The sequence below is a fragment of the Athene cunicularia genome (assembly GCF_003259725.1).
Source record: "Athene cunicularia isolate RWA chromosome 2 unlocalized genomic scaffold, athCun1 chr2_part1, whole genome shotgun sequence".
Classification (NCBI taxonomy): domain Eukaryota; kingdom Metazoa; phylum Chordata; class Aves; order Strigiformes; family Strigidae; genus Athene; species Athene cunicularia.
Window position 1 is genome coordinate 141,503,144 of NW_020799095.1, and position 14,693 is coordinate 141,517,836.

Sequence of the window (14,693 nt, forward strand, 5' to 3'; positions counted from 1 at the left end):
TTTTTTTTTTTTTTTTTTTTTTTTTTTTAAATAAGGTTATCCCATATGTGCCCTGGTTGTTTGGAGACAGTCTGCTTTCTGATCTGAATTCATGTCTCTACTTGTATGGACGTAGTATAAGCTCAGGAATCTCTATGCTGTACTTCACTGTGCAGACACTGCCTAGACATGCTATTAAGCCTGGGAATAAGAGAAGAGACATATTTGGTCAGACCAAAATCCAGCCAGTGGAGTGCTATCCCTCCGAGAGCTGTCTGTGCTAGCAAACTAAACAGGGCCATGGCTATTCCCTGGCTTGGAGAGCAAGTGGCACAGCCTGGTGTGGTTTGCAGGCTATACCCAAATTCTCTTCCTTCCCAGAACAGAGTGTCCTCACTCACAGTGCCTTCTGGGAACAGTCTCTGAGCTGGTCTTTGCTTCAAACCACACTCAGGCTTTGCTTGGGGAAATGTTGTGTGGGATAGGGCAAGGTAATGCCATGGAGCATCCTCTCAAGCAGAATATATGATCATATGCCTGTTCTTGGGTTTAGCCCTGGTCCTTTTTGTTTTGCTGGTATCGATGAAGTTGATGGTATTTCCATGGTAAGCACTTCCAGTTTACACAGTCTGTGGGTAAGTTATTTCCTGAGGCAGAGTTGTACCCCGATTTTTAGTTTTCGTTTCCCCTGAAATGATTTATAGAGTGTGTGCTGCTGAATCACTCTACAAAGCTTAGGAATGGAGGTTTGGACTGCAAGCATGAAGTGCCAGTCTCTTTCAATCTGGGTGCACATCTACCCCTCCACAGGAGCTGTGAGGGTGTGAGCTCTTGGTAGAGGGTGTTTTAACAAAAAATAATGGTGGTGGCTAGCAGAAAGAACTCAGTTTTAGTTCAATATTCCTTCTCACTTAACAGCCACAGAATACGGTGCCCGATGTGTTCATCTGGATGCTCAGCAGCAACAAGAGAGTTGCATATGCAAGAGTCCCAGCAAAAAATATACTCTATTCCCCAGCGAAAGAGCAGAGAGGCAAGGACTGTGGGAAGATTAAAACCCATTTTCTGAAAGTAAGTCTGGGGCGCTCTGCAAACACAGGTGTTGTCCAGGGAGTATTCAGTATTAGAATTTCTGTCAGAGATTGTATTTTACAGGCTCATCTTTGTAATGTACTAAAAATGTGTACATGTTCATAGCTCCCATCTACTAATGTTTGCTTCTTATATTTATGCTTGTCCTTCTTTAAGCACTGTATCATTGCCAGGCTTTTGGTATATGAGTAATGAATTCTCTCACTACTTTTTATGGCGAGTGTATAGCATTGTTTATCTATAGCTGTATACATAAACAGATAGCAGAGGTACAGCTTCTTTGCTGGCAAAGACATCAGAATACAGTACATGAAAGTCTGGGAGGAGACTGGTAAGCGGTCAGCACCCAGCAACTGAGATAGCAAGGAAACTAGGTGTTCAGAGGTAATATAGCAATTCTTTATGCTTAAAATGTGCCTAGGTTTGTGCAATATATATAAAAAATGTTGTTATGGGATTATTCATTTTGAAGAAAGTCTTAGTGCATATAATCCTACAAAGGCAGGTAGCAGTGGAATACTATGCACTGTAATTTTTACTATGGCCATCAGGAAAAGCTCAAACACACAAGACAATAGTAACTGCATATAATGACTTTTTAGTGTTTTTTCATCTGGAGTTGCAGGGAGCACTTCCATAATATATAAACACTCCCATAATAAATATCTAAGATCCTGGTAGTGGCCATAGATACTCATTAAGCTCAGTACTATTTGCCTGCATGAACAAAAAAATACCATAATTAACTATCCAGCCCCTTCAGTATCAAGAATTACCATGGGAACAGATAATAAAACCCACTGAGCTAAACGAATTGGGAAGGGAGAGGAAGGAAATAATAGTATTTTTTGTTAAGACTAGTAATGTTTTATACCTGAATATTTTCTGACCTGTCCAATAAAGTAGTACTTTTAGTAATACATGGGAGAAACTATTGGAGATCAGTAAAAGTGCATGAAGAGGAAAGTAGGCTGAAGTCTGGGAAAAGTAGGGTATCAGCTAGCACTGATGTGCTTGCAACTATTATGCAGCCTACACAAACCTCTGTGTATTAGGCAGTATGCCATTTACATAGACTTTCAACTGAGCAAAGCACTCATTTCTTCCCTAAGAATCACAGAAATTCCTTGTGCTAAAGGAGTCTCAGGGCCACTCATTGTGGAGAAAGGTAAATTATCAGTGTATCAACTCAGTGAATGCTGCTTTTTTTTAAACTCATACTTGGTAGGACTCAGCATCCAGCCTTCTCTCTTTCTTGAGTTTGTTGGTGATGGGTGGATTTTTTTCTCCAGTTACCAGGCAAGCGCCCGCTGGGCTGGACTGTGCAGGCAAAGGTGGACATCTACCTATGGCTTGGACCTGCCAGCTATGCCCACAGCATCATGGAGAATTTGCCTGTAGGATATGAGACTGAACTACCAGCTAACACCAACTCAGGGCACAGTGTGGTGCCCTCACCCTCCTGCCTGCTGTATAAAAGTAAGACACTATTTCTTCTCAGTATTAACAATTAAGAGACATGGCCCCAAAAGTGCTAATTCAGAGGGAGACACAACCTCTGTTTAAAGTAACTGTTCTAAGGTGATCATGGCTTAGCAACTTTTAATGAGAAAATGCTCGTTTTGATGCCAAGTCATCAGCCCTGCCTCTGAAAATTAGCAGATGTCAGGGAAAGAAAGGACCTGTTCACTTGCAATTTCTGTTCCCTGTCCCAATGATGAAACATCCTTCAGTTCTCCTGATGAAGCTACCATGTTGAAGACCTAGTAGATAAATCATTGATGAAAGATAAAAACTGGCAGTTAACAACCTTGCAGTAGAGACTTACATCAGACATTGATTATAAGTGAATACAGAAGTTTTACACAACTTCTGAGTGTCTTGGGTGTTTCTTTAGTAAGACAACGCTAGCAACAGTTTCCCTTGACAGATTCTGGTTGGACAGCAGGTGATGAATCTTCCCTTTCTACCTATGTACTGCATCATTTCCATGAAGCTGACATTACTGTTTTCTTTGCACTGACATAGCCCCACACCTCTTCCAGCTGAGAGCCCACATGTATCAGGCCAGGGGGCTCATTGCAGCTGACAACACTGGACTTTCTGATCCTTTTGCAAAAGTTACTTTCACATCACACTGCCAGACCACAAAGGTAAGTTCCAAAGTCTATTTCAGTAAATGAAAACACTTTTTTTTTTTTTTCTTTTTTCCCCAATTAAGCCATGAAAAGGAAAAATCTTGGTTTTGCAAGGAGGTACCTAGCAGGAAAAGTTAGATGCCTGCTGTTAAAGGGCAACTCCTGACAGTCCACTGCAAGCAAGGCAAATGTTTAGGTGTAACCCACTACTCTAACATGAGGTGCAGTAGTACTAGTTTATTTTAGCTCAGATGTCAGATTCTCTGGGGCTACTAGGACCTTGTAGCAAGTGAATTACCTTTCTCTGCATCTTTTTCTATACATTTTAAGTTTGGACTGTTGTCATTGCTTGGGTATGAGGATGAACCCCCGTGGGTCTCTTTTCCTGTATGTGTGCAATGCCTGAGCAAAGAGTGAAGACCTTTATACAGTTTGTGTAGCCATGGCAGCCAGCATGGCTCTTTGCGATGGAATTTGGCAAAGCACACAGGTGGTTTTAGAATGGCAAAGTTGAAATGAGCTGAAAACAGAAAGGTGTGAGACTTTCTGCGCTACAGGCGTGGTCTCACATCTCCCTAAGGCATTTCCAGGGGGCAGATGGCATCCTGTGGACATTTGATGAAGCCTCCAGAGAGAAGTGGGAACTTCTACGGAGCTTCAGTAAGAAGGGTTGAAGTACAGCCCTGGCAAATGAGCAGGAGGATGATCCCTACAGAACATGCAGACTGGCTTTCAGAGGTCCTGAGCCCTCTACAACTACCTTGGAGTTAAAATAGGGCTGGTAGTTCTGAAACCCATGCCCCAAGCACAATTTACTGGGCCAAATTGTCTTGCTTCAGAAGATGTATTTAATCCCCATCCAACTCCTCCCGTAAAAAACTCCACAGAATACTGTTTTAATTAATTCTGAAACTCCTCTGACAGCTTCTTCTCTTATGAAGCAAGTTCTGTGGCATGTGCCAAAGGGAGTGAGAAGTAAAAGCCTTTCTCTGCTCTACATTGTAGGTGTCTGTTTCTGCTGCTTTGCCTTAAGGATATGAACTGTTTTTTTCCTGTAATGTGATTTTAACTTCTAACAGAAGTTGGTGAATGAAGTCAATGAAGTTCGCCTTTAGATGTACTAGATTCAGAAAAGTAGAATTTGGCCCAGGAAAAATAGGATTTTATAAGCAGAGAAGTGTTAAGTTTATTCGCTGCCTGAATAAAATATTGCAACTAATAACTTGCATGTTTTTAGAAGACTCTCAGTGAAGTGCTAATAAACTGTAGTCAAGAGCCTTCTTTCTATTTGAAAGAATGATAGCAGGTTATGAATCATTTTACAGTTGGCATATTTTTCCTCTTTAAATGTTAGCTTTGTTAAATATATTTATTGCCAGGATGGTTAAAACATTGTCTACGATGAAATGGCATAAGCATCCACATAAACCAAATTCCAACATATTAAAGACTATTGGTTTATTATGAGTGATAAGTAAAAACAAGATTGAAAAAAATGTACCTTGGAGAAGTGAAAACTGACTTCGGTTTAGGGCAAAGACTTTATTTTAATAGCACTGGACACGCACCTGCTTTCCTAAACCAACAGCTTTCCTCTAAATTTAATACTGATCTTTGTCAACGCAGACTGGTGGTCATGTACTGATATATTTGTGAGGGGTCTGTGAGGAAAACAGGGATATGGAGAAAATGGAGATACCAGCCTCAAGGCGGAAGAATCATATTCTTCTGCCTGGGAATAGCTGCTATAAACTGTGGTGTCTTAGACAAAGAATTGATCAGACTGTGGGAAGGGACATAACCAGCAGCAAGTCTTCTGAAGAACTCCCAACCAACCAGTACATAGCTCATTAAACATTTCTTCTCTTTCATTAGATCATTTCTCAGACATTATCCCCCACCTGGAATCAGATGCTGCTCTTCAACAGCATTGTACTTCACGGCAACAGAGAGGAGATTGCTGACTTCCCACCAGAGATCGTCATCGAGCTGTATGATGATGATGCAGTGGTAAACTTGAAATCCTTCTTAGTAAAAGCCTGGGTTCTTACATCTTACTGCCAGTCTGAAGGCAAAGCTGTGTCACTGAATAGTCGTTAAATGGATGACCTTGCTGAATGGAGCTCAGTGGTTACAGTGGTTTGCAGTTCAACACCTGAAAACAGCCCTGAGACTCACTTGCAAAGCTGTGGCCTTGTTTTTTCCCAATTAAATCTCGCTACTAAAGACTGGCTTACAGAAATCAGAAGCATCTTGCTCTCACCTCTCCTGCACACAGCTGTAAATATTGTCTTTAAGTCTGGGGAGACATGGATTTATCTCTGACCATGCAAATTCTGACAGTCTCACTGACTGAATATAGAGCTCAGAAACTTTGGATGCTCTGAAGAAGTAATAAGTACTCAGCTCTTTCATTTTCTTAGCTGCCTTGCATTTGACACTGCTCTTTCCTTTGGGGGGATTTTTTTTTTTTTTACAAATACAAAATTCTGCATCATCTTGGCTCCTAAGACAACTGTGAAATTCAAATGCATTTGACACCTGTATTCTCCTTTATTTAGGGTAAGGCAGAATATATTGGGTCTACAGTGGCTGCTCCTGTGGTGAGACTTGCTGATCAAAAATATGAACCACCTAAACTTTCTTACCATCCAGTGTATTGTGGCAATCTTTCAGGAGGAGACCTTCTTGCTACATTTGAGCTTCTGGAGGTAAACTAGACTTTCTCAACCCTAGGCTCACAAAAGCAGCTGTGGTATCAAGGCCCATCACTCTCTTGAATTAATGGGAATTGCAACTGAAGCAGGATGGTTCTGCTGTTAGACCTCATAGTCCCCAAGCAATCTCTATCACTCTCTCCACGCTGCCAGGAGCCACCATCCATGCACACACCACTGCCAGCCCCTTCCATGCTCTGAGCCTCATTTGCCCGTCACTTGCCCTGCCCTAAATTGGGCTCTGGTCTGAGAAATAACTGTGAAAATCCCATTGCCATTGCAATGACCTGTGCTTTGGAGTAACATACAGCCCTGACTTTAGCAACCTCAAAGCTCTTAATACAGCTTTCATTCTTAGGAAAAGGAAGTGGTGAATAGTAAGGATTTAAGTAGGGAGACTGAGTTTTCAGATACCCATATTAGGAGAAATGTTACACTGTTTTCCAACTGCAAGACAAAAGGCAAATTCAGCTTACCTCTGGGGCTAGCCTGGCAGATGCATGAGTGAAGTGCATCCTGCCTGGGATTTCAGGGAATTTCAGTGGAATTTGCAGAGCCACCAGTTAGCGGAGACTTCTCTCTGCTGAAAACCTATAGCAGTTTATTCTGAAATCTGAAATGGGAAAAAAGTGGAACTCCATGTTTTGCAGATATTCCCAAGATAAAAAAGGCTATGATGGGCTAATTATATTCTTAGTGAAAGCCTGAAATATGATGCTGTGTAGAATGTTTTCTCATTATGTTGGGTACCAAGGAATAGAGTCTAGTACCTTATCCATAATTTTCCCTTTTTTAAATTGAAATCAACTTTCTGGTGAACGAAGAGAGCATTGTATTTTGTTTTGCTATCTTTTGGGACAAGGGAAGCAACACTGCTTCTGGGATATATTTCTGAATACACCCATAAGACCTCTCTAGAAAGTTGACAGGAACAGTAAGTAAACACCCTGCAGTCTTTATTTTCACACACTGTATTATTCTTCTCAATACAACACTCTAGAACATCTCACATGGCATATAATAACAATATGGACATTAAAGAAATTTTCAGGAAAAGATATATATTTATATGTAAACGTCTGCTAGGCTTCAGAGCACTCCCAGAGATAATGTGCCAGTGTCTCCTTCCAAAGTCAAGGGATTCCTGATGATGCCCTGTGTGAGGATGGAAAAAAAATCTCTCATCACTAATTTATTCTCATTCTGAGCTCATGACCTTTCCTAAGACATACTGTCCTTGATAACTCTGATCTGCAGGTAGCATTTGGTTCAGCTGAAGAAGTGTAAGAAGTGAATGCTTCTTTCTCAAAATGAATGCTATTATGCTGGGGTTTGGGATGAAATTATTCTTAAAACAGAGCATCTTGGCATTTAGAAAAATATGACTGTTGAATACTACAGTCCTGGTTTTGCTCAAAGTGAGTTTAGGATTTACTGATTTATTTTTTTAATCAAAAAAGCAAAATACCCTTCTAAACATACCTCATGGGCATTTTCCTCTACTTGAGTGACAGATCATTGACCTCTTGTGCAGTTTTACTGTGGCTGTGAAGCAAAGTCCTTTCTGAGTTATACCAAGCTAATTTCACTTAAATTACCAGAATTTCACTGTGTAATACAGAAACACTGTCTACTCCACTTAATGGTTGTTAGATCTTGGAAAACTGGAGACCTTGCACTGTACTGAACTGTTCAGTTAACTGCAATACATAAAAAGAACAAGATCAAGAACAAGTGAAGATCCAGGGAATCTTGATTTGATATTAGACTCAGGTTTTGCAGTCTTGGAGTGAAGTTTAATAAAACCTTTTTATTAAAAGTGTTAGAGTGCAGTTCTGTCCTCAAATGTGAGATCTTGCCAGCCTTCCTCTCCTAAGTAAAGCACTTTGGAACTAATCGCTTCTCACAGCTGTAAAAGAGGACACAAACAGCTATATATGTTCTAGTTTAAAGTAAATAAATAAGTGGTGCAGTTTAGAAATTACATATGCATAAATCACTGTATCATGTAGATTAATATATTTTGCTTGATCACCTGTCATCAGTATACAAGTCAGATAATGCAATGAAAGTGGGTACCCTGAGATATTAACTGTGTGCAGGAAGATGACATCTGGTATGTCATCTGATTCAGGTAGTCTGCCGCCTGTTTTATTTAAAGTATCAGTTAACCTATTATGGGGTAAAGTTTTGGAACATTTAATGTCAGTTAATATAGAGTCGGAAGGTCTGAATATGATTAAAGCTAAACAGGTGGATTTCATAAAGTTGTCTGTTTCTGTTTGGCTTGTTAAACATCAAAGACATGACTGATAGAAACCACATTGCGGAACAACAAAACTAGACCTAGATCTCTGGCCTCAAGTTCCATGAAATCTATTAAATTAATTGCTTTTGATTTCTACTGATAAAAGGATGTAAACATGTGCATGTGAATTATTGCTGTTATTATGTGAATACTCACATACTCTGCAGGTGCTCTGCTAGATGATACATTTTCTACCCATCTCCTTCACCTGCAGGGTACTAGGGAACACATTAAACTCCCACACAACTGTACATAGCTGCAGATAACAGACAGGTGACCTAGTTATATGAAGCAGAAGGTTCAATCAACTCTGCAGGTCCTTTGAGAGCTTTATGTCAGCTGCTTCACCTTTCAAGTGACAAATTAACTTAGGAACGCTGAAGCACTCCAGAAGTTGTGTTTCTTTTTTCCCGAAGCTGTATGTACAGTATGCTTTAGGTACCATACTTCATGTGAAAGCCAAGGAGAGCTCTGTCTACGGGTAGTTAGCTCACCTGTGAAACCGGTGTTCCTACTGTTCTCTGCTATCACAGCCCGAGTTTCGTGTAAGACTTGATCATCAGGTGCTGGCTTCAACTGTTTCATGTAGAAATTTGCTAAATCAGGCCAGGCTTCAGAACTGGCCTGCATGGACTGAGAAGGTCATAAATACACTGTGGAAAATTAGAAAGGTATTGAAAATGAAGCCAGGGAGTTTTCCCATGGAAGGTGAACCAAACCAAAGAGGCAGCAGATCCTGCAGCATGGCAGGAGGCAAAGAGTTGGTCAAGCCTCTGAGCTGTGGTGGACCGTGTTCTCCTCCCACCCACCTGGTACACGGCAATTGCATACACCCAAATAAGATCCCGAACGTGCGGCAGGCTTATGTGTAATCACACACAAAGATCAGAAGTGCCACAGATTTTCGTAGCTGCACAGAGAAGACCCAGACCTAACGCTGAAGATGCAATTCACAAGTTCGCACGTGGTGACGGCATGCAATAATGCAGGGACATGCAATAATGCAGGGACATGCAATAATGCCGGGCCTCTGTGCCACAGGGACTGAAAAGCATTATGTCTGTCTGGCAAATGTGTGGTTTAGCTGATGTGTACAGTCTGTTCACCAGCCTTTTTTAACTAGTATCAGATCTAGAATTTTCCTGTGAAAGTCTTCTAAGAAGTTTTGTTCGGGATTTTTGTTAAATAGAATTACCATGCTTTCCATTTTTAGTAAATAAAGTCACCATGCTTCAGTACATGCAAGTCTTTAGGGCAAACTATGTCCTGTTAGGACAAAGAAGCCTTTTTTTTCAGAAAGGTGGGTAAACCCAATATGTTGAATACTCTTCCTGCCAAATGTTTTAGCATCTCAGCAGGACAGTAAGTAATCCAGGCCACATTTCTCCCACAGCACAACCTGTCTGCTCTGCAATGTGTCTTGTGAAAGTGCATTAAATTGATGTGTTGTATGTGCCATTCACAGATATTTCTGATCTATACTAGTTTTATTTTTTTTTAAAAAAAACCAGCCTAAGTTATGACTGCTTAATTTTGCAGATTCCTGAGACAGATCCAGACAGATTTCCCCCACTGGATCCACCAGATGTTGGCCAGATTTACCCAGTCCCAGCTAACATCCGACCCATTTTAAGCAAGTACAGAGTGGAGGTGAGTTACTTAGAATATTTCCATTTCCAAATCTCAGCTCCTTTTATTCTCTTATTGAACTGTAACACAAAGGGATGATGATTTTAAAATCCTGATCAATAGGAATCACGTGAATATAGTATATGGGTCCCAAAATAATTATGGTAAACTCAGATGAAATTGATTCTCCAAGGCTGAGCATGCAAGGAAGAGCTTCCACCTGAGACCAGCAAGGGTTACGTCTCAGTCCTGATCTGCTGGGAAGGCAGAACATGGATGATGGACTTGGCTCTGTGCAGCCCAGGGAAGTGTTTGCAGGAGACAGAGAGCTTCCCCTTGTAGCTGACCTCACTGGAGGGGAAGTTCAACATCAGCCACCTCCCAAGATTTTTCTGGGTCCCAAACTTCAGCCAAACAATATTTCCTGCCTGTGTACAAATGTTTGCACCTCCTCTCTTGCACTATTTGGGTCCAAAGTTCCCTTATGTTAGAAAGCAGGGAAATGTGGCAGCTTTTCACATCAGTGTAAGGCCTGGATACTGCCCATCCTCACCACTCACTGTCACTTGTCCTGCAGCCTTCACACTACCTGCTTACTTGTCCATTTTGTTGTGCCAGGTGAGACACTACTTGCATTACCTGGTGGCTCTTCTCCAGAAATACTCTTTCAGGAGCCCAGAAGCAGTTCCAGCTTTGCCTTCAAGGATCAAGCACTTAAGCTGCTGAAAAGGACAGAACAGTTATTAGCTCTGCTATATGATTTAGTTAAACTATTGTTTTCTGTACATAGGAAAGAGTTTTTGTTAGCAGTATTCTTTTTTCACACCTGACATTGTGAAGAAAATACGCCCGTGAACGACTCTGCTGATGCTAAAGGGACAACTTAAGTCCTTAAACTTAGGTGTCCCCATTGCTCCTGCAGCATGATCGCTTTGTGCTGCTTGTGCGTTTCCATTTTACACTGCTGTGACATTCATTCCAACTAGCTCTAAGGCACCCAGCTTAGAAACATCCTCTCTGTAGCCTTCTTGTTTGAACAGCTGAGCAGAGCGGTTAACTTCCCAGAGTATTTCAGATCTCCAATAGATTAAATTGTGTTTTGTAAGCACATTTCTTTCTCCTTTGGTTATGGAGGGAGGCCAGGACAGCTCCACTCCTTAGTCAGATACCTTGGGGACCCCAAAATCAGGGAAATCGCATCCAGATCCAAACAGTTAAATTGCTATAAGAACAGGTTGAAGTGCATGCATATATAGGGAAATACAAACTCTGGAGGCTATCCAGCAAGGACATAACAGAAAGAGAACATAACACAACTATTTTTGTTAAGATACTATAAACTATATCTCACACTGGTGGAAAAGGCCATGGAGCCATTGTAACTACAGAAGTGTGCCTCAATTTTAACTGGGAACCTCTGGCAACAAAGCAGGATCTCACTGATCCTCACGCCCCTCCGGTGACTCTTGCCACGCCCTGACTCACACTAATCTCCAGTCCTGCCAATGTTCAAGTTGTCCACAAAGCCCCTCAGAGTCTCTTTTGGTTCTAGTCTTCATTTCACGTTCATGAGACTCATGGCTTCTCTTACCAACTGTAATGTCCATCTCTCACCAACTGTAACCAACTCTTGCTGCCTCAGCCCTCTCCTTCAGGGCCCCCAGCATGTATAAAGTCCCAGTTTTCCTGCAGACCCCTATTTTACAGGCCCAATTTCCTTCTTGTCCTCCAGACCAGGAGGACAGTCCTCTGAAGGAAATCTGCTTGGAGACCTCCCACCATCCATCGCAGACCTGATGGCTTGCTCAGCTTGCTAGCTTCTGTTAATCACCTCTGCTCATATGGAATTTGTTTGTTCCTTCAACACTGTAACACTTTAAACAAACCAAGCCACTGCTGGTCAGATGAATAGTCCCCCTTGCCCTGCGGAAAAGAGAGCTTTTGCAAATGTGATTATTATGGCTTGCTGTTGGCAATAACTCTTTGATAATAGTGGGATGTTATTAATTGCTTTAACTTCCACCATTAATCCTGATGGTTATTGAATATCAGATTTAAGTTGTTCGTTTGTTGTTGTTTTTGTTTGTTTTTGGTTTTTTTTTCTGGTACTCCTGCATTCCCAAAGAGATATGAGGTGATGAGATCCCAGTAGTGGCTTTCCCCAGACTGAGGGGTCTTCCCCCAGGCTACTGATGTTTCTCTCTGCCCACCACAGGTCCTGTTTTGGGGTGTTCGAGAACTGAAGAAAGTCCAGCTCCTCTCTGTAGATCGCCCCCAGGTTCTCATTGAATGTGCGGGGAAAGGAGTGAAATCCTGTGTCATCCAAAGCTACAAGAAAAATCCCAATTTCAGTGGCCTTGCAGACTGGTTTGAAGTGGTGTGTATAACATGCTGCTGCTTGCCTGTCCATTCTCTGGTTAGGCAAGGTGTTAATTATTAATTTCCTTCCCTCCTTGTCAAATAATTTCCTCTGTGTCTTGATTAAATACTAAGGGACATCAGTTCTCATGAAAAAGCTACTGATTTGAAGATGCTTTAAAAGACTTCTGCTACAACTGTGTGATAAAAGAAGATGATGTTACTCATGTTATGTCCCAAGTAGTCAAGGAAATATGTTGCAATCAGATTTTTACTGATAGGTTGGAACTTGTTAGCAGATAACAGGAATATTTTTAATACTTTTCCCTCCTCCTTTCCCATTTTGCAGGGTAGTGTTCAGTTTCCTTTATTTTCTTTCTGTTCCTTTAATATTCCTTCATGTGTTACTGGGCTATTAAGGGGATTGATCAGTTATGGCTCATGAGCTCTGGACCTTTTCATATCGTAATACTCGCTGTTATGGACTGGAAATTTAATTATCACCTGTTGTCTGGGTTACACTTTCAGTAGACAAAGGTCAGTATCAGAAAAAAAATAATTGATTCGATTTGTTCTGGTTGCTAACATCAAGAGAAAATAAGTTTATAAGACAAAAGGACATCAAAACACTAGCCAGGAAACTGAAGTGCAGTTGGTACAGTATTTTTAGCTTCCATTGAACATCTTATGTCCAAAGATCTGTTTTCCCTTTTGTAGTTCACCCTATAAGGCATATAGCCAGCCAATGTCCACAACTCATGGTTGGGCAAACTGAGGCAGATAGGGTTAATACCCTTCAACAAAGCAGCTGTGGCATTAGGACTCACAACTTCCAACACAGCATTCATTCCTTCTGAAAGTCCTGATTCTCCCAGTTTATTCTAACAAGAGATGCTTGTATATGACAGCATGGGACTCAAACCAGTAGCACAGTCTGTACAGTCCACTCTGTGGACTCTTAAGGATTCTTAAGGACAAGGCTTTTTCCAGATTTTGCAGGAAACCATGGACAGAACTATATTGCCTATGCTGTATGCATTTTGCATTTTGAGTATGTTAATAGCTGAGGAGGAGAAGGAAGGGAATAGTAAAAGCCTCATTGCTGTGTATGACATATTCTATATGTGTTTTATATTCTCTGGAAATTCTCATGCTGCTGTCTGTCCTCCTCCACTAGGAGCTGCCTGAAAATGAACTCTTGCATCCACCACTAAGCATCTGTGTTGTCGACTGGAGAGCGTTTGGGAGGAGTACTCTTGTTGGAACACATACCATCAATTGCCTTAAGCAATTCCTTTGTAAAACCCAGTTGAGTCCTCAAGCTACACCAAACAGACCAGACAATGTAGAAATTGAGAAAGGTAAATGTCCAGTCCCGACCTCAAATAAGAAAACAAAGGACCTACTCTGAAGATTAACACTAAGCACATACTTAGATATGTTTTATTGAGTGTAGGGTCAAACCCTTGATGATATAGTCATTTGATGATCACAAGTATAATGATAACATTTCTGGCAAAATCTTACTTAACTTGCAAAGTTTCAATTTCAGCTTCGCCTGAGTCCTCCCAGTCTGCTGAATTACCCCGAGAAGAACCATTTTTAGCTGATCACATCTACGCTGAGGTGGAGCAGGGTAAATGTACAGTGGTAGAGCCAGACCCACATCTTGCAACACTTCCTGAGACTGAACCAGAGCACTCGGCTTCTGAACCAAGGAAAGAGAGAAAACAGAAGGTGTGCATAGCTGAAGCTGTCAGCTAACTTTCTGTTGCAGTCTTGCAGACTTTAGGCCTTCCTTATCAAATGGTAATCTCTTACTTATCTCAGGATTAGAGATTCTGGGTACTGATGTTAACACCCATGATATTTTGATGGCCCTTGAGAGAACTAGATAATGATGAGGCTTCAACCCCATAAAATTTCATTACTTCCATTAATAGAGACTTCCTTTCTTTCCTTTTGTGCTTAGATGGTCATCTCATAGGCAAATAATACTGGTGTAGCTTTTCCTTGCCTTGAATGATCTACTTAATTGCAAAACTCTCAGTGTGAATGACTGTTTCTGTGTCCATGGCATTTAGGCAGGGATGAAAGCCCCCTTGTGTTAGATGCTGTACAAATGTGGAGCAGAAAGTCTGTTTCCAAAAGATCTTACTGACAAAGTACAAAACTAGTGTCAGTCTGTGGGTAGAAGAAGATAGGAAAGTACAGGAAAACAAAGTAATTCTGGTCAGCATGGTCTTTGCAGTACAGTAAACACTCTAGACTTTACTATTTTATGTTCAGATGCACGTGCTCCTCCTTTCTCTGTAGTTTCTTCCATCACAAATACTCATTTATTAAAAACAGCAAAAGGAGAGGATACAGTACTGTGTTTCACTTCAGAAGCTGTTTCTGCAGCTACGTAAGGCATGCTTCTTTAACCTTTGATGTTTCAGGCACCCTTCATAATTAGGTCAAAGACTGCAG

The 14,693-nt window shown here is 41.2% G+C and overlaps 1 protein-coding gene across 1 annotated transcript in view; it reads left to right on the forward strand.

The window, feature by feature from the left end:
• The window catches only part of FER1L6 (fer-1 like family member 6), a 71,180-nt gene that overhangs the window by 31,010 nt on the left and 25,477 nt on the right, over positions 1-14,693 (forward strand). Inside the window, exons 18-26 of the mRNA XM_026841520.1 lie at positions 898-1,050; positions 2,364-2,550; positions 3,100-3,224; positions 5,085-5,219; positions 5,771-5,920; positions 9,774-9,884; positions 12,079-12,240; positions 13,399-13,582; positions 13,774-13,958. Coding sequence (XP_026697321.1) covers positions 898-1,050; positions 2,364-2,550; positions 3,100-3,224; positions 5,085-5,219; positions 5,771-5,920; positions 9,774-9,884; positions 12,079-12,240; positions 13,399-13,582; positions 13,774-13,958 — 1,392 coding nt within the window. The remainder of the gene's footprint in view (positions 1-897; positions 1,051-2,363; positions 2,551-3,099; positions 3,225-5,084; positions 5,220-5,770; positions 5,921-9,773; positions 9,885-12,078; positions 12,241-13,398; positions 13,583-13,773; positions 13,959-14,693) is intronic.